This window comes from Squalius cephalus, assembly GCF_949319135.1.
Source record: "Squalius cephalus genome assembly, chromosome: 19".
NCBI lineage: Eukaryota > Metazoa > Chordata > Actinopteri > Cypriniformes > Leuciscidae > Squalius > Squalius cephalus.
In genome coordinates this window covers 19,943,468-19,962,328 of record NC_137140.1, presented here as the reverse complement: position 1 = coordinate 19,962,328, position 18,861 = coordinate 19,943,468, and the positions used below count along the sequence as shown (strand labels likewise).

General features: G+C 39.7%; 2 protein-coding genes across 4 annotated transcripts; one reads left to right on the top strand and one right to left on the bottom strand.

Moving 5' to 3' along the window:
- Nucleotides 1-161: 161 nt before the first annotated feature.
- On the top strand, nucleotides 162-10,792 carry l3mbtl2 (L3MBTL histone methyl-lysine binding protein 2). 3 transcript variants are annotated; one of them, XM_079851889.1, is made up of 19 exons: nucleotides 162-218; nucleotides 444-845; nucleotides 2,635-3,144; nucleotides 4,368-4,509; nucleotides 4,596-4,729; nucleotides 4,806-4,920; nucleotides 5,000-5,079; nucleotides 5,243-5,360; nucleotides 6,223-6,357; nucleotides 6,435-6,523; nucleotides 6,611-6,860; nucleotides 7,852-7,928; nucleotides 8,040-8,144; nucleotides 8,242-8,389; nucleotides 8,510-8,592; nucleotides 8,702-8,936; nucleotides 9,017-9,082; nucleotides 10,196-10,381; nucleotides 10,471-10,792. In XM_079851889.1, exons 2-19 carry the CDS (start codon nucleotides 513-515, stop codon nucleotides 10,590-10,592), a joined length of 2,928 nt encoding a protein of 975 aa, XP_079708015.1. In that variant the 5' UTR covers nucleotides 162-218; nucleotides 444-512; the 3' UTR covers nucleotides 10,593-10,792. The 3 variants fall into 3 exon arrangements, with proteins under 3 accessions (XP_079708015.1, XP_079708017.1, XP_079708016.1); XM_079851891.1 differs by lacking the exon at nucleotides 2,635-3,144; XM_079851890.1 differs by lacking the exons at nucleotides 162-218; nucleotides 444-845 and adding an exon at nucleotides 1,336-1,884.
- A 402-nt stretch (nucleotides 10,793-11,194) lies between these two features.
- On the bottom strand, nucleotides 11,195-18,727 carry chadlb (chondroadherin-like b; the record flags this gene model as incomplete). The annotated part of the gene is made up of 8 exons (XM_079851900.1): nucleotides 18,314-18,727; nucleotides 17,302-17,467; nucleotides 17,008-17,202; nucleotides 16,622-16,923; nucleotides 13,960-14,461; nucleotides 12,530-13,216; nucleotides 12,290-12,456; nucleotides 11,195-11,447 (listed from the first exon to the last, which is right to left on the bottom strand). The coding sequence occupies exons 2-8, from the start codon at nucleotides 17,461-17,463 to the stop codon at nucleotides 11,195-11,197; spliced, it is 2,268 nt and encodes a 755-aa protein (XP_079708026.1). The 5' UTR covers nucleotides 17,464-17,467; nucleotides 18,314-18,727.
- Between the last annotated feature and the right edge of the window lie 134 nt (nucleotides 18,728-18,861).

Here is an 18,861-nt window from a genome sequence, read left to right as displayed (position 1 = left end):
ATATTGATGTATATTTAAATACATATAAATTGTTCACTGTGTGGTTAAGCGTTCTACTAATCACATCGTATAACAAACAACCATCTTATAAAATCAGACATGTATAATAAAGCCATTTTGGAATATAATATCTAGTTCTCCAGTCCGGATGATGGCGCTAATGCGCTGTTAACGATGAGCAAACCACTGAACACTGGATTTTCTAAGAGATAAAGAAGGTAAGAAATGCTTTCTTTTACACACAACGTTCATATAATTGCTTTGAATCTTCGTCTGTATTAGTCATATTTGACCATTTATACAGAACTCTCTAATGTTCTTCATAGCTTTGTTTATATGCTTGCACCATTTAATGAGTGCGAGTAACAGTAAACCATGTGGTATAATGTTATTATTTGGTGGAAATATTCAAGTAGTTTATTGCTTCTAAACGTTATTCGCAGTCAACTTTTGGAGCCTGCTGCAGACTGCATTCCCGAAGACGCTGAGGACCTCATATAAAAAAATTACAAATGCCCAACAAATGCGTTGCTTATGGCTGTGGGAAGTTCAGCGGGCAGAATGTCTCAATGTTCAGATTTCCCAAAGACCCAGTGGAGTTCCGCAAATGGGAGAAACAGGTCCAGAAGACCCGCAAAACTTGGGTCGCCAAGACGTACTCCCATTTATGCTCTGAGCACTTCAGCAGGGACTGCTTTGATCCGAAGTCTTATTCCGTTGCAAAGACAATGGGATTTAAAGGGCTGAGACTGAAGGAGGGAGCTGTCCCGACTGTTTTTATCCGACCACCATGCAGTACGAGAAGGAAACCCAGAGTGACCACTGAACCTCAACAGTCTGCATCAGTGAGTGTCTTGAAAAAGCCTTTTAGAATAATCAAGATTTTCACCATGGCTGAATTTATTTGATCAAAAATACAGTGAAAACAGCAATATTGTGAAATATTATTACAATATTAAATAACTAGATAAATATATTTTGAAATGTACACTCCTGGGCAAACATTTTACCCATAAATCACTGGTCAGGAAGTTAGCAAGAATTGCACAAATACTGTAGATAAAGTAATTAGTACAAGATAGCCTTTCCCTTTGTTTTCTTTAAATGTTTAAGCTGTGTGGATAAACTTACATATTCTGCCAAAAACTTTTCAATGAGGGCATTTGCTTAAAGGGTAACTCTCGCCAAAATGCAACCTAGGGTCTTTTTGTGAATCTACCCGAGACAAACTTTCGTTTAAAAGCATAATTAGGATGGAAACGCCACTTTTAAGATTGACCGTATTTTCGTTTTCGAAATGCGATTCGAAATTCCGAATGGGAATGAACTGACTCCATAGGAGGAAATGTCAGGAAGTTGTAATTTCAATGAAAAGCATGATAACTTAGCCACTTAGCTCATACAATATCTATTCAAATATTAATAATAAACAAGGGGTTTCATTCAATATATCAGTCTAAATAATGTAATCTTAGCTGACGTAAACTCTCGCGTGAAACTTTGTTGCCGAATTACGCGAGTGAGGTTAGAATGCAGGAGACTTGCAAGAGACAGGCTTGTCTTTTAGCGTAAATCAAGATGGTTCGTTTTTGTGCTTTTCCTGGGTGTGAAAAGAAGATGAAAAGAAACATCCCAGAAACGTTTCACCGACTGCCGTTTCGGTGCACAAGGGATATACTAAATAGGTGGCTGCTTGTTTTGCAAGTAGACATCAACACGCCGACCCAGACGCTAAGACAGAAGGACTTCAGAATCTGTAGTGACCACTTTGACGATGGCGACTTCAAGGTGCCTACAACAAAAGGAATACCAAAGAGATCGTTTTTGAGGGAAAATGCTATTCCAAGAGCTGTAGGCCTACAAGTTGCTGCAGAAAGAGTGGAGGTAATGCACTTTTGGTTACTTTTGGGGGTCTTGTGAGTTGCACAGGTAGCCTAACCTGGACGTGTTACAATAGGAGCCATGTTGAAATGGGTGGGGGATAGGGTATGGTTGTGCTTATTATTGCTCATGCTGAGCCCTACAATCTTGCACGGCTGACCAAGATTCCCATGATGTCAATAAAGGACAGTAGTAATGTAATTTTGATTTACCAAAGCTCAGCATGTTGTGAAATTAAGTGGCTAAGTTATCATGCTTTTCATTGAAATTACAACTTCATGACATTTCCTCCTATGGAGGTCCTATGGATCTCGCATTAGGAGATTTACTATTTTTGACTGACAAAATGCCGTGGCCGGAAACAACAACAACAGCTACAGTGAGTTGTTCAAAACCTTTCTTTTTAGTCAACTCTGTGTACACAAACAATGTTCTCAATGCTCTAGTTAATGTGTAGAGCCCCTGGTGATACTTCGAGCAAAGTTTCATGTTGCGTCGAGCCTTCTTAGTGTTTTAAAAATAGCGATTTTGATGCTATAGTAGTGCCCCTAGCACTCCCATTCAAAAGGCAATTTGACCGAAAACGAAAATACGGAGAGGCGGTATTAACAATAAAGGGGAACTGAAACGAAATAGGAAGTAAAGGTGATATAACAGATGTGTTATCATTGTTATTTGTGGTAGGACACTTAAAACTGCTGAAGTAGTTACAAGGGGGAAAACAGTGATGTTAGTTTGTTGTTTTGTTACTAGGGCGCAGCCATCTTGAGCTTCAACGGTCGTGACGTCACTGGCATGATAGGCTACCTTGACAGCTCCAGCAAAATGGCATCTCAAGAGCACAACAGATCGAGAGGGGGGTCTTATTGCATTGTCCCCGGCTGCCACCATGAATTGTACAGGACAAAAGCAGCGGGCCTGAACATCCATTACCATCGGTTACCTCTACGGAGAAAGGCAGCCCTACAATCTTGGCTAGCAGCCTTAAAACGGGCTAGCCCTCCTACAGCCCCTGGGTTTAGGGTCTGTAGTGCCCACTTCCAAACATCAGACTATGAGGAGATCTGCACTTTTGATTCGAGTGGTAGACTGATCAAGACCAAGTCGAACAGACTCAAGCCTGAGGCAACACCTTCTGTCTTTGACTTTTCTGGCTACAGTGCAGGGCAAACCGACAGATCGACACAGGGCACCATCACCCCTAGCACTGTTAGCCGCAGGAAAAGAGCGCTAAAAGGCATAAGTCAGGCGGAGGACAGAGAGGTAGGTTTAGCTGTTATCCATGATGCTAAATTAAGTCAAAAACTAGTTAGGGTTAGGTTAGGCTAATCACGGTTCAAAAATCAAAAACCTGTTTGCAAAATGACTGTGGCATAAATGTGACCACAGTCAGCGGGTCCTGTAAACAAGTTCCAGTCACCCCTTAGTTGTTATCATGATGTTTACCTTCACCGTGGATCACCTTGCTAAATTAATCCGACATCGAGGATGCTATCCAATTTAAGCAATATCCATCAACGACACCCGCAAGATACTTGTTAGTGTGATTTCAGCTGCTTTCAAACTGTGCGTGAGAGACGCGGTGGCGCGAATGATAGATTTATTTTGTGTCTTCCCTAGAATGGGCAGTTTGTGACTTTGCGAGATAAGCAACATAAAGTAGCACTGGTATTACAAAACATTCGGTGGCACAGCACATACCAATCAAATACAGACGTGACACAAATAACACGTTTGAAAAAATATTACTGACTTTAATGCATTTAATTGATATTTAAAAATATCACAAAACTAGGATATTTATTTAGGATTTTGTGTCACAATTACATCAGTATAGGTGCTCGATTAATCTGTCAGTCACTACTGGAGGTGTCACAACATACGGTGACATGGTCCACGACTCGGTGTCAGTCAGGTGTCATGTCAGTGTCAGTGTGTTGTGATAATGTCAGTGACACATGGCACTATCCACTGGCACATGACAATAAAGACCGGATGTGCCAATACGCATAGTGACGTGCCATTGGCTTCTGTGCGTCAGAAGCCATGTCACTTAATGTTAATACTGCTACTGGAAATATGGTCAATCTTAAAAGTGGCGTTTCTATCCTAATTATGCTTTTAAACAAAAGTTTGCCTCGGGTAGATTCACAAAAAGACCCTAGGTTGCATTTTGGCGCGAGTTACACTTTAAAGGTAGGTTAGGTAATTTTCAGAGAGGCTAGCAATATCGGGCTAGCTTTGAAAGCATCAAAATACATGAACGCGTACATCAGGGAGCACTCATGAGAGATGGCTTTAAACTACCTCATATCTCAAAGCAAATAACTTTACAATAATAATGAACAAAAAACAACTTAAAGAGTACTGACCTGTACCACCTGACTGCTGCAGATTCATTTCAGTGTTGATAGTGTTGCCATTGCCATGTATACAATTTTTAACACATTTTGATTAATGGATAAATAACTTTGCTCTTTCAAAAGGATGAACAGGACGAGACATTTATGAATGACAATCAGAACGATGGAGAAGAGCACATATTTGATGGAGCAGACCACAATCAGCCAAATTCCAGCGATGACGGTGTAAATAATCCTGTGACACTTTCAGAAAATGATGGAATAGGTGATTCAGAAACCCCTATATTAATGAACTCACACAAGTACATGGAAACGTATATGTAAACCCCACTCAATGTCATGTCTCTGCAGTTAAATGTGAAATGTGTGGAACCAGTGGCAATACAAACACCTTCTTCTCCAAGTCCAAGCGCTTCTGCAGTTTGTCCTGCTCGCGTTCATACTCATCTAACTCCAGAAAAGCCTCAATTCTTGCACGGCTCCAGGTGGGATTTTCTGGCATAGAATTATATACATATTTATTCAAACAGTAATAAAAATGTTTTGTGTCTTTGTATTTAGGGAAGGCCGCCCATAAGGAAGTCATCACACAAACTGGGTCTGAAATCACAGACTGAGGCTCCGCAGTCAAAGGCCAATGAGCAGCATCAGGAGAGCAGAGCATTTGGACAAGATGGTAAGAAAACACACAAACCCCTCTCGCTTTTTACTACAGTGAGCTTTACAAATGTAATTTTGCCCTGTCTTCTTCCAAGCTACTTTGGCTGGATTTGACTGGGGTAGTTACCTTGAGAAAAGTGGCTTCCTCGCTGCTCCTGTATCCTGCTTCAGACATGTGAGTGATTTCTATCCACCGAACTTCTCCTTCCGGAAATGTACCTGTAATAGATAAATGTGATAGATGTAGTAAACCATGAGATATTACCTAGATGTGTAAATTTCCTTCACATTATACTTATTGCATTATAATAGTCAATACATTATTGCCCATTTCACAGGCACCACTCTGCGCTCAATGGGACGACATCTATGTGGGGTTAAAAGTGGAGGTTTTGAACACCCATACAGCCTTGCCTAGTAAGGTGTACTGGATCGCCACTGTTGTACAGCTGACAGGTATATAAACTCTTGTGTTTCCTCCACCACAGCTGAATACTACGGCAAATAAATATTATATTTTATTATTTGTATTTATATTAAAGGGGTGGTTGATTATGATTTCACTTTTTTAACTTTAGTTAGTGTGTAATGTTGCTGTTTGAGCATAAACATCATCTGCGAAGTTACGACGCTCAAAGTTCAAAGCAAAGGGAGATATTTTCTTATAAAGAAATCACTTTTTAAGGACTACAACAAACGGCTGGTAAGGACTACACAACATTCCTCCCGGGTTAGTGACATCACTAACCCCAATATTTACATAAACCCTGCCCCCTGGAACTCGATTTATAGATTATCATGACAGAATATGCTAATCAATGACTAGAAGACAACTACACAAGCTACATAAATTCATCAACTAACCATTCAGAAATGTTGTCTACATGTTGTCACTTCTTCTTGAGTCTCTCCATCTTGACATAAATCAGAACAAAAAATCTTCATCCTGTTCAAAAGTTTTCACCCCCGGCTCTTAATGCGTCGTGTTTCCTTCTGGAGCATCAGTTAATTTTTTCACCTTTTTTAATAGTCCCTCAGTTGTCCTCAGTGTGAAAAGATGAATATTATATTTATACTTAATAATTATTTTATTTTACCCAAGTCTTTAGTTGCCGTCTGAATAGAATGTAACAAGTTTAACAGACTGGTAACCACAATAAACCGATGACTCTGGACAGGTTTTTGAAAGTTATTGGTAAATTGAAACCAAGAGATTTTAATAGTTACACATATACAGAGTAGTTTGAAATTTAATAAATGTTATTTTAGTAAAACATTAGATTATTGGGACTAATATGATGTGATGTGTTTCTCTCAGGCTATAAGGCTCTTCTGCGCTATGAGGGTTTTGAGGATGATGACAGCCATGATCTGTGGTGTAACATAGGCACGGCTGATGTTCATCCTATAGGCTGGTGTGCAGTGAATAGCAAGCTCCTGGTCCCTCCTCAAGGTGAATGTTTACACCGTAGGTCATTAGGTATAAATGCCATAAAAATGCTAAATCTTGACCATTGTTTTGTCCTACAGAGGTCCACCAGCATATTAAAGACTGGAAATCCTACCTGATGGAGAGACTAGTTGGAGCACACACACTTCCTGTTGACTTTCATGTCAAGGTGAAGGCAATGAAAAATTTGTAATCCATTGATGCCATCTGATTTTCTTTAATTGCTGCATAACTGTCTTCCGTCTGTGTTTTTCAGATGGCAGACAGTTTGAGGTGTCCGTTCAGACAGGGGGTTCGTGTGGAGGTGGTCGATCGCTCGCAGGTGAGCCGTACCCGTTTGGCAGTGGTGGATACTGTCATAGGAGGGCGACTCAGGCTGCTGTATGAGGATGGGGGACTGGGACCCTCGGGCGAGGTGCTCTCAGATTTCTGGTGTCACACGCAGAGTCCTCTAGTACACCCTGTAGGCTGGTCTGAAAGAGTGGGGCACTCAGTCAAAGATACAGGTGAGAAGAAACTGGCATTTATGGATTGAGTCAAGCCTAGAAACCCACAGATAGACAAAATGTCAGTACAAACATGAATAGTCTGAAAGCTTTACATGAGTTGAAGAATACAGAGCTTCGCACAGGACGTGGGGAGGGAATTTTGTTTTCTTGTACTACTGTATTTTTGTATACTTTTACAAGGGAGCATGAAATTTCTTCTCAAACCTTCTATCAATTGGCCTATTTGAACTATCCCTTAACCACTACACTGACTCAGTTGATTAACAATGTTTGATTATGTTTGAATGTTTCTCTTCCCGAGCCATGCAATCAATCTGACATATGCAACCAGTTAACAGATAAAATATTCACATATCCCTGTAATCTCCCAGATGAAGGTTAGTTTAACAATGAGACATAATTGTATCCTTATTTAGTTACTTGGTGTTTAATTTATTGCATTATTTTACAGTTTATGCAAAACATTTATGGAAAGCTGGCAGCCTGCATGTTGCTTACCTTGACCACCTTCTTCCATATGGATACATTTTCTGTTCTGATCTCAACAGGTCTGGGCAATCTACTGAGTAGGCACCAATCAGAGGCCGTATTTTTATGATGTCATCATGTAGACTTCTTACAAAGTGTTTTAAAAATACAAAACACTAAAGTATTTTGATACAAAATATGAAGCCATTTTCATCAACCCTATCAAATACAAATTATAAAATACTATTTTATATTTGAAATATGTATTTGAAATGCATGTATCATAAATACTGCCCGTCCCTGCGTGTTGGGCTCCATTTAAAAAAAAAAAAAAAGGATTTAAAAAAATATATATTATTTTTGTATGGAGGCCCAAAAAAGAAAAAATGTGGAACAAATCTAAACAACTGTGTGAGATAAAATAGCGAATAAAATACCTTTTGTTTTTCCATATTCTTCACTCTGTATTTTTGTCGTTAGGTTATTTGTAATGATGTCATGCATGGTTTTTCTGTCACAGATGTGAATGTCAACATGGGTAGCCATCCAGCATTTCGTAAAGTCCTTCAAAACAGTGTGCCAGATCAGTTTAAGAAGGTTAGCGAGTATGTCATGAACTAAAATATTGTTAATTTTGTGTTAATGTTAGTTTAAAAATCTTGTCACGTAATCATCTAGTTTGTTTAATTCCTTGCTGTGTGCAAACAGTTGAGGACCGTTTATTTGGGAAATACGTTTTTTGAGGAAGGCATGAAACTTGAAGCAGTTGATCCTCTGAACCTTGGGAACATCTGCGTTGCATCAGTCCGTAAGGTACGACACCGCCACTATTTATTTATGACTTTAAATGAATATTGCACACTACCTTGTTGAAAGTAATTGCACTGACCTGGCTTGTCTTATCGCTCAGGTGTTGCTGGATGGGTACATCATGGTAGGCATTGATGGTGTCGAGATCGGTGACGGTTCTGACTGGTTTTGCTACCATGCCAGCTCACATGCCATTTTACCTGTTGGATATTGCGAGAGCAACGACATCCCTCTTACTCTACCTCCTGGTAATGTGCTCAACCGATTATTCCAGTGGTCCTCTTGCAACAAAAATCAAAATTGAAGCTAAAGAGCCTATATTTGCAATTTCATACAGTATTTGTTGATATTGTCTACTTTCTCATCAGGTTATGATCATGCTACTTTCACATGGGCAAAATATTTAGAAGAAACAGGAACTCTAGCTGCTCCACGAAGACTTTTCAACACGGTAAACCTTTTATTTTGACAGTTGAGCCACATAAAATGTGTTACTGCATCTGTGGGTTTAATGTTTTTTAAGCTGGTCTTGTGGTCCCTTCCTTATACGTCTTTCCCAGGATGATGTAGGCCACGGCTTTACTCCAGGTATGAAGCTAGAGGCAGTGGACCTCATGGAGCCCCGGCTGGTGTGTGTGGCCACTGTTAGGCGCTGCGTAGGCCGGCTTCTCCTCCTCCACTTTGATGGCTGGGAGCCTGAGTTTGATCAGTGGGTAGACTGTCAGTCCCCTGAAATTTATCCCGTGGGCTGGTGTGAAATCACTGGCTACCAGCTGCAGCCACCCATCGGACCAGGTAGATTATTGTAATTCTCACAGTATTCATATATGCACTCCAAAATGTGGTTTTCATGTTATATTGTGCTTTCTGCGTAGAACCACCTCAGGGCCAGGAACGCTCGAACGCAAGCAAAAAGGCAAAACCTTTTATGGGGAAAAGGAGTATGTTTTATTTCATTTTATTCTTAGTTTCTTCTTTAAAGAATAAATATTAAATTTTGTATGATAAACAGGTAACACTTTATTTTACAGTGTCCTTGTTACATATGTACATAGTAATAACTATAAATTATGCATAATTACATGCAACTAACCCTCAACCAAATCCTAATCCTACCCCTATAGTAAGTACATGTAGTTGCTTAAAGGAGAACTCCGGTCAATTTTAACATTGAGCTCATTTTTTTATAAATTTGGAGTGCTGTCAGTACAGAGAACAACGACAAAAATCGGTGTTGCCTACACCGTGTTATCCTCTTTTTAAAATTTGCACCCTGTTGACTTCAATGGGGCAAGTTTTAAACCTGCTTTTAGCCTCTTAACATCCTTGATGTGTCATTACAAGTGCCCAGCCATGTGAGTGATTCCTTCAGAGTGAACACGGTGAATCTGACTGCAGTAGATGTGAAAGATATGAATAAAAATAAAGTTAATTCGGCCAGCGCACATACCTGTATTTACATCCTGTTTTCGGTCGAAGTCCACAGTAATCTATTGTCGAGTTCTTCACTGTTGCTTAGCTACCTATGATCACGCGCGTGAACTCGTCAATCGACTACTGTGGACTTCGACCGAAAACAGGAAATAAATACAGGTATGTGCGCTGGCCGAATTAACTTCATTTGTATTCATATCTTTCACATCTACTGCAGTCAGATTCACCGTGTTCACTCTGAAGGAATCACTCACATGGCTGGGCACTTGTAATGACACATCAAGGATGTTAAGAGGCTAAAAGCAGGTTTAAAACTTGCCCCATTGAAGTCAACAGGGTGCAAATTTTAAAAAGAGGATAACATGGTGTAGGCAACACCGATTTTTGTCGTTGTTCTCTGTACTGACAGCACTCCAAATTTACAAAAAAATGAGCTCAATGTTAAAATTGACGGGAGTTCTCCTTTAATATTACTCAGTACTTAACAATGACACCTTAAAATAAAGTGTAACCGATAAACACATGATGGTTACTTTCATAAAATTCCCCTTGAATAGATTTGCATTGTGTTGTCATTATCTTTCCTTCATTCTCTTACTATTCTGTACTTGTCACTGTAGGACGAAGATTTGTAAAGAAAAACACAAATAAATGCACATCTAAAACCCAGCCTACTCAGGGTAATGAGAATCCAGAGACGAATCAACCACAAGAGGCACCAAACGTCACAAATCAACCACGAGAGGCAGGCAAACCCTCCGTCACAGCTCCCATCTTACAAATAAAGGCTGAACCTGAGGACGAAAGTATGTAGCATTTCTTCTTAAAATATAAAATGCATTTATTTTTTAAATATAGTTCTGACATGGCTTCCCTGTCTCTCTCTCTCCAACAGTTATTGCAGTAAAAGTGAAGGTGGAGGAAATGGAAACCCCCATATTATCCAGTGAACAAAGCAAAGAAAGCGCCAACCCAGCGGCCTTAACAATCTTCAAACAGGAAGACGTCTCGGTTTAACCCACCACCTGTAGTTCCCAGTGACCACTACTTTATTTTTTTTGTTTCTTTAATTAAATAACACTGGTAGTTATTTAATTAACCAAACTGTTAGTGTAAAACAACAGGTATAGTTGAGCGATATTGTTATTTTTATACAGTGCACAATTTTTGCAATCTTGTATTAAAATGACATAAGTTGTGTTAAGGCATTTTCTGACTTTAATTCATTTTCCGTAATAGAATTGAAGCTTACAGAGTAATGTAGATGCTTGCAATATGGAATCATTGCATAATATGGAAGATACTGAATTAAAATGACAAATTTTAATTTGTTCTATACCTGCTCATAAGCCTTTAAAGATTCATCATAAATGTTGAAAACAGACATTTTTTAACACACACGGTAGATCAGGGTTTTAAAAAAGTATTCATTAATATTATCATTTTTATTGACCAGCATAGTACATCGCTTGTAAACTAAAACTGTGCATTAAAGAGGTTAATTGTACACTCTAAACAGTCATAAATAAACTAGCACCCTCACTGATGTAAACGTAGTTTAAAATAGGGTTAGGGTTTTGTTTATCTAAATCAATAACCGCAGTGTAAATACAGCAGGATCACACTGACTTCCTTTTCTGCACTGTTTTAGGTTTTACACTTTTGCCTTTGGCTCTAACTATCTTAATGACTTTTGGAGGACTGATTAGAGCAGATTCAGTCTTTGTGGCCTTAGTTGGTTTGGGGTGCTGAGTAGGAGGCTTTTCCCCTGGGCAGCTCTTAAAAATATGGACGTCTTTGACCCTTTGACCTCTGAGTTCTGGAGGGTAGCCACAGGTGGCTCTGACTTTCAGATTCACCTGCTCAATCCACCTAGAAGCAGAAGGAACAATAGATATGTATCATATTGAAGTAAAGGCCTGATATACACTACCAGTCAATTTTTGGATTGAAAATATTTTTAATGTTTTTAAAATTAGTCTCTTCTGTTCACCAAGGCGGCATTTATTTGCAAAAACAGTAATATTTTAAAATATTACTATTTAAAACAGCTGTTTTCTATGTGAATATAAAATAAAGTGTCATTTATTCCTGTGACCAAAGTTGACTTTTCAGCATCATTACTCTAGTCTTCAGTGTCACATGATCCTTCAGAAATCATTCTAATTTCATGATTTGATGCTCAAGGAACATTTCTCATTATTATCAATGTTGAAAAGTCATTTACATTTTTATTTCAGGATTCTTTGATGAATTTATCGCAAACGATATATTGCTGAAAAGGTATTGCAAACTTTATACCTCTAAGCGAAGAATAAAAAAGGATTTTGCTCTGAGTATTTTGGGGCCTTAAATCACAGGACAGGCAAGATGACAAATATTTATAAATACAGTAAAAACTAATTGTAAAATATTACAATTTTAAAAAAAACAACCTATTTTAATATATTTTAAAATGTAATTTATTCCTTTGATGGCAAAGCTGAAGTCTTAGGTGTCTCATGATCCTACAAAATTTGGTAAGAAACATTTCTTATTATCAATGTTGAAAACAGTTGTGCTGCTTTAATATTCTTGATACATGATAATTATGACATTTAATGTATTTTGTATTTATATCACTTTTGATCACTAAAATGCATCTTTGTTAATTAAAGGTCCTCAGTGACCCCTTCATTTTGAACGGTAGTGTACATTTGCCAAGCAAAACTCACTTGCGAAGAGGAAGCAGTGGACAATCACAGAGCAGTGGATTCTCTGCCAAGTTTATGACCTCGAGTCCTGTGAGTGGACTCAAGTTCGGCAGCTCCTCAAGCTGGTTCCCTTCAAGAAACAGACTCCGCAGACCAGACCCCAGTCCTGCCAGAGAATCTTTAGATACCTTCAAAAGGAAAGAGAGATTTAAACCGAGTTTGGCATTCTTGCTGTAGCATTAGAAATGGTTTTGTCCTTACCTTTTCTAAACCCATATGATTAAGGTAAAGATGTTTAAGTGTGGCAGCGATTGACTGAAAACCTCCTGCTCCGATCCAGCGAATAGGGTTACGAGAGAGATTAAGCTCCGCTAGGCTGCTGGCTTTAGAAAAGGCCTCACTTGGAACCTCCTTCAGTTTGTTGCTGCCTAGATGAAGAGTAGCCAAGTCAGGTGCAGGATCAAAGGCCCTAGGAGCAATCGCTGTGATGGCGTTGGAAGTGAGATAGAGGCCCCTCAGTTTCTTTGCGCCGGTCAGGAGTCCTGCTTCCAGTTTAGCAATATCATTGTCCTCCATGTGCAGAGCCAGCAGACCAGGCAACAGCTTGAATGCTCCTTTGGGGAACTGGGTGAAATGATTCTTTTCCAGATGGAGGTAAGTGAGGCGGGGCAACCCCTTAAACGCCTCGGGACTCAATGAAGTAAGCTCATTTTCTGAGAGGTAGAGGTAGACTAGACTCTTCAAACCATTGAAAGCCCCATCTTCTACCTCATGGATCTTGCAGCGTTGCAAATGAAGGGAAACCACTTCTGCAACGCCTGGGAAACTGTTCGCTGGGATGTAGTGGAAATGGTTGCCCCGCAAGTCCAGCAAGCGTGTGTCTGGTGAAAAACCACGAGGGATCTTGGTGTGGCCTTTGTTTTCGCAAGAAGAGTGGTGGTTTTCAGCCTGCAAAATGTATGTGGGTCAATGACAATGTGTGTCAGTGTTATTTCAGAATCATTGTTATACTATTATAGTAGTTAATATTTAGATAGATTTAGATAGATTTTATTTTTATATTTTCCCATTTGTAGTTTAATTTATTTTTAGATGTCTACATAAAGTTTTAGCTTTTAGTTTGTTATTTTAGTACTTCAACCTAAAATAAATGGAAATGATAAAATAAGTTTTGTATTTTATTTCAGTTTGTTTATTTTACTTCAAATAATACAAATGTTTTATAATAACCCTGAATACTAGTGTTTAAGATAGACATTTTTAGTTACAATTTTTTATTTAAAAAAAAAAAAGTTTAATTACTCAAAAATGTCATGTGTAGCATACCATGAAGCAGTATGTGATGACACATCTTTCTTACCTTCGTCCTACAACAGTACAAAATAAAAGCGCTACATAGATGCTTCCTTCCTACTATAACATTTTTCTTTCAAGAATTTCATTCTTTTAATGAGGTTTTTTTTCTTCATTGTGATTTCAGCCCCCCAAAAAATATCAAAATGAATTTTAATTCAGAAATTAAAAACACACATTATAAAAGAGGTGCAGTCAAGTCATTGAATATGTGAATTGCATTTTTAAAGTATTTTGAATAAATGAATTGGGGGGAAAAGAGCGTCATGTCACTGGCCTAAAGACCTTTTCGTCACTCTGTAATATTTCTGCATTAACCACAGTAAGTTTTCGCTCACCTCACATTCACAGTTGGCTGGGCATTTGACTTTATCTGGGGGTGGGGTTGTGGGCAGTGTAGGCAGTCTTCTCTGCTCCTCCAGCTCAGCCCTCAACATGGCCTCCTGGCTCTGACACCGCAAATCAACTGGCTGTACCGCTTCCAGATTCTCATCGGACAGATGTGCAGGACCTCCACATGTACCACCCAGGCGAACGCGTTCCCGTATCGCCCACTCGCGCAGAGGTCGCATGTAGCAGCTGCAGTAGATGGGGTTGCCTGCCAGATTGATGCGAGTCAGTTTGGGAGAGCCGGGGGCCATTGGCTGCAGGACGCGCAGCTGGTTATGGCTTAGGTCCAGATGAGCGAGACGGGGAGAGAGCAGGATAGCTGCATTTGAAAAATCTTGCAGGGAGTTGTGATCCAGGAGGAGGTGAGTGAGCTTGGGAATAGATACAGACTCCTCTCCAAGGTAGGTCATGGGGTTGTAGCTTAGCTCTAAGCGAGTTACTTCTGGAAGTCTGGAGAGAAGGAAAGAAAATAATGAGTAAAATGAGAGCAAGAAATAATGCTCTGCTTTTAAAATAAGTTTTTTTAAACCGATTATATATATATATAAATATATATGTGTGTGTGTGTGTGTACGAAGAATTATAGCAGTTCTGAAGGCAAAAAGGGGGTCAAACCATGTACTACATGGCATAGATTCAACAATGTGCAGGAAACATCCCTCAGACATTGGTCCATAGTGACATGACAGCATCACTCAGTTGCTGCAGATTTGTCGGCTGCACATCAGTGATGCAAATCTCCCATTCCACCACATCCCAAAGGTGCTCTAGTGGATTGCGATCTGGTGACTGTGAAGGCCAGTATAGTGAACTCATTGTCATGTTCAAGAAACCCGTTTTAGATGATTTGAGCTTTGTGACATTGTGCGTTATCCTGCTGGAAGTAGCCATCAGAAGATACAGTAAGTACACTGTGGTCATAAAGGGATGGACATGGTCAGCAACAATACTTAGGTAGGCTGTGGTGTTTAAATGATGCTCAATTGTTACTGACAAACTAAGTACACCCTTACTGCCCCCATAGGAGTTAAGAGGGTGAGTAGCAGCCAGGCGCATCTAATTAATTGCCTTAACTGATCATCAGCAAGCGTGACCAACTCTGTAAAAGCAGACGTTTTGGCAGTTTACTGGTCTGAAGCATTCAGGTGAGTGTTAACACAATCCCATCAGCAATGATCTTAGAGAAGCAATTGTTGCTGCCCATCAGTCTAGGAAGGGTCAAGGCCATTTCCAAACAATGTGAAGTCCATCATTCTACAGTGAAGAAGATTATTCACAAGTGGAGAACATTTAAGACAGTTGCCAATCTTCCCAAGAGTGCACGTCCCAGCAAATTCACCCAAAGGCCAGACCGAGCACTGATAAGAGATACTGCAAAAACCCAAGAGCTACATATCAGACTCTTCAGGTCTCAGTTAACATGTTAAATGTTGAAGTTCATGACAGTACAATTAGAAAAAGACTGAACAAGTATGGCTTGTTTAAGTGAAAGTGACATGTGAAGGCCAAGTATGGTAACCCATACTCTGAATTTTTTCTATGCACTTAACTCACTTAAGTTAGTGCACACATATTAGGAGTAGTGAACACACACACAATACAAACCATGGACACACACACCCGGAACAGTGGGCAGCCATTTTGCTGCGGCGCCCGGGGAGGGAATTAGGAGCCTTGCTAAAGTCTGACACTCTAACCATTGGGCCACGACTGCCTTGTTTAGAAGGGCGACCAGGAGAAAGCCTCTTCTCTCTAAAAAGAACATGGCAGCACGGCTTAGGTTTGCAAAGTTGCATCTGAACAAACCAAAAGAATTTTGGAACAATGTACTTTGGACAGATGAGAAGTGGAGATGTTTGGCCATAATGCACAGCACCACGTTTGGCGAAAACCAAACACAGCATATCAGTACAAACACCTCGTACCAACTGTCAAGCACGGTGGTGGAGGGGTGTTGATTTGGGCTGGTTTTGAAGCCACACAGACTGGGGCACCTTGCAGTCTTTAAATCGACCATGAACTCCTCTGTATACCAAAGTATTCTAGAGTCAAATTTGAGGCCATCTGTCGGACAGCTAAAGCTTGGCTGAAATTGGGCCATGCAACAGGACAATGATCCCAAGCACAACAGCAAATCTTCAGCAGAACGGCTGAAAAAGAGAAGAATCAAGGTGTTTCACTGGCCCAGTCAGAGTCCAGACCTCAACCTGATTGAAATGCTTTAACCTTAAGAGAGCTGTGCATAAACAGATGCCCACAAACCTCAATGAACTAAAGCAACGTTGTAAAGAAGAGTGGGACAAATTCCTCCACAACGATGTGAGACTGATAAAGTCATTGAAAATGCTTACATTAAGTTATTGCTGCTAAAAAAGGTGGTTCCACAAGGTATTAAATCATAGGGGACTTAGTTTGTCACACAATGCTTCTCCATTTTGGCTTTATTTTTGGTAAATAAATAATGACAATGTAATATGTCATGTGTTGTTCATCTGAGGCTGTATTTACCTAATTTTAAGACCTGCTAAAGTCCAGATGATTGCACTTCATTGTTAGTTCACGACACCTAATGCAATAACTATTAAACCCAGATTGTTTCTTGAAGCTCACCGTGTCATTGTCTCAGTGGGAAAGAACTGCAGTGCATTGTTATCCAGGCTCAAACGAGTAAGAGTGAAGAGGCCAGCAAACGCCTCTGTAGCCAGATAATTGAGGGAATTGTGACTAAGGCGCAGCCATTTGATGTTCTGCAAACCCTGGAATGCCATGTTAGGAATGTACACCAATTGGTTGTGAGTGAGGGAGAGGAGGTTGAGAAGGCCAAGCTGTGAAAAAGCCCCAGGCTGGATCTCCTCCACTCTATTTCGGTCAATAATCAGCTGCTTCAGTGAGGAAAGCCCATCAAATGACTCCTGGATTGTAAGGAGAGAAAATGATGAGATGCATGCAAAGATTGTCAAGGTTACAGCTACGAAGGCCAATCCATCATGTCTTACCTGGTACAGGATATCAATCTTGTTGTTGGCCAGGTTAAGAAATACCAGCCGGCCAAGTCTGCGGAAGGCTCCTTCCCGAACTCTTCGGATGTTGCTGTTCTGTAGGGACAGGTGGGTGAGGTAAGGTGTGTGTGTGAATGCCCCTGTTGGAAGCTCCTGCAGGTCATTTCCTCTCAGGTCCAGTTTCACTGTTATCTTGGAGACATACAGAAGAGAGCATAAAAACAATGCAAGTCATTTTAAAGAAATGCAGCAAAAAAAAGGCACTAGTGATCACGGTGTTGCACAGATTACCTCATCAATGGTAGGTGGAACCTCAGTGAGATTCTTGTTGACACAAGCAACCGTGAGCTGGATGTTGTCACAGATACAGAACTTTGGGCATTTGCCTGGCTGCACTGTATGGATCTTCAGGGCAAACAATATTATAACCAGCAACGTGGGAAGGCTATACATCTTTCTGTGTAAAACAAGAGGGGATTTGAAACATCTAAAAGAACTAATTCATTAGCTTTTCGAGTTTTCAGAATACTTTGAAGAAAAACCTCAGCCAGATTAATTTAAACTTTGCCGGATTAGTTTGCTAATGCTGCCAAATTTGTGGATTTGGTGTGTTGAGCTCCCCTGGTATGTTTAAACTGGCTGGATTGGAGGCATTCATATAATTTATGATGCAGCAATGCAACTCCTTCAATGCCTCGCATCTGAATGTCAAAATAAGCACTTCAGGAGCAAACTCCAATGTCAAATTCTGTCATAATAGCCATGTCTAGGATTTTGAGTCAAAAGTATATGTACACAAAGGTGTTTTCTAGCAGCAACATATATTTAAAAAATCTTCTAAAATTTGTCATTTTGTGATTTTTTTAACAATAAGTGTAAACAAGTAAATAATAGACACACTGGGATATAGTAAAACAAGACTCAGCTATACATAACTAACTAAAAGGTAGAACTGTACAGATACACTTTGGCAAGGGTAAGTTGTTTAAAATGCTATTAATTTGATTAAAATCAATTTATAGATCAGAATTATCTGATATTTATGCATCACATTGTGCTTCTCCGTTAATGGTTCTGTTGCATAATTGTTTTAGTGTTTACACTTAGTTGAAAACTTTTTAATAAACTGTTCCGTGTGACAGCTTACCTAGCTGTGACTATTTGCCTTGCTATTTGGCATGAACGATTCATTTTACAGTTTGAAGAGAAATGTTTCTGCTGTTTGTCTCGGTAAATTGAAGTCAATTCTAATTTTGAATGTACAATAATATATTTTGCAACAACAAAACATTCAACAACTTACTCTGATAAAGCAATAAAGTCTTCAAATAGTCGACACCTTGTCGGTAAGAGTGAATCCTCATTAGCTAATATCCATCAAATGAAGTTATGATAGGCCTCAGTAATCGCTCAGTAATAAACAATAGTCTACTTATAAAATAAAATCTTGAATAAATGTAGAGAAAACCATTAAAAAAAACTTTGTTTCTTTAAAAAGAAAAGTGGCAGCGCGGACGAAGCAGTCGAGAAACTTGATTTTCAAATGCGAAATATGCTCGTTGAGTCTCAAGAGACTTCAGACCGCTGCTCTGCTGCACACAAAGACGCGCACTGTTCTCAGTCTCCCATAAATAAACCGCTGGAGGAGAGAAGGTTCCCTGCAAAGGCTTCAACACCTATATTCCTTTCAGAACCGATACTGAGAAAATCGCCCTACAGGTTTGCCGAAGTCCTCAAGGCTCAGTGAACTCGGGGCATTCGTGTTACTCAGGCGTTGCGTAAAAGGGCAATGGAGTGAGAGCTGACCTACAGGACTTTATAATCACAAGACATCTGTAACTTCGAAAATAA

Bases quoted from the DNA above. Each gene is read 5' to 3' on its own strand.
- l3mbtl2 (XM_079851889.1), top strand. From the start codon at position 513: ATGCCCAACAAATGCGTTGCTTATGGCTGTGGGAAGTTCAGCGGGCAG. The intron at 4,510-4,595 runs GTGATTCAGAAA...ATGTCTCTGCAG, and splicing joins TTCAGAAAATGATGGAATAG to TTAAATGTGAAATGTGTGGA. The intron at 8,390-8,509 runs GTAATGTGCTCA...CTTTCTCATCAG, and splicing joins CCCTCTTACTCTACCTCCTG to GTTATGATCATGCTACTTTC.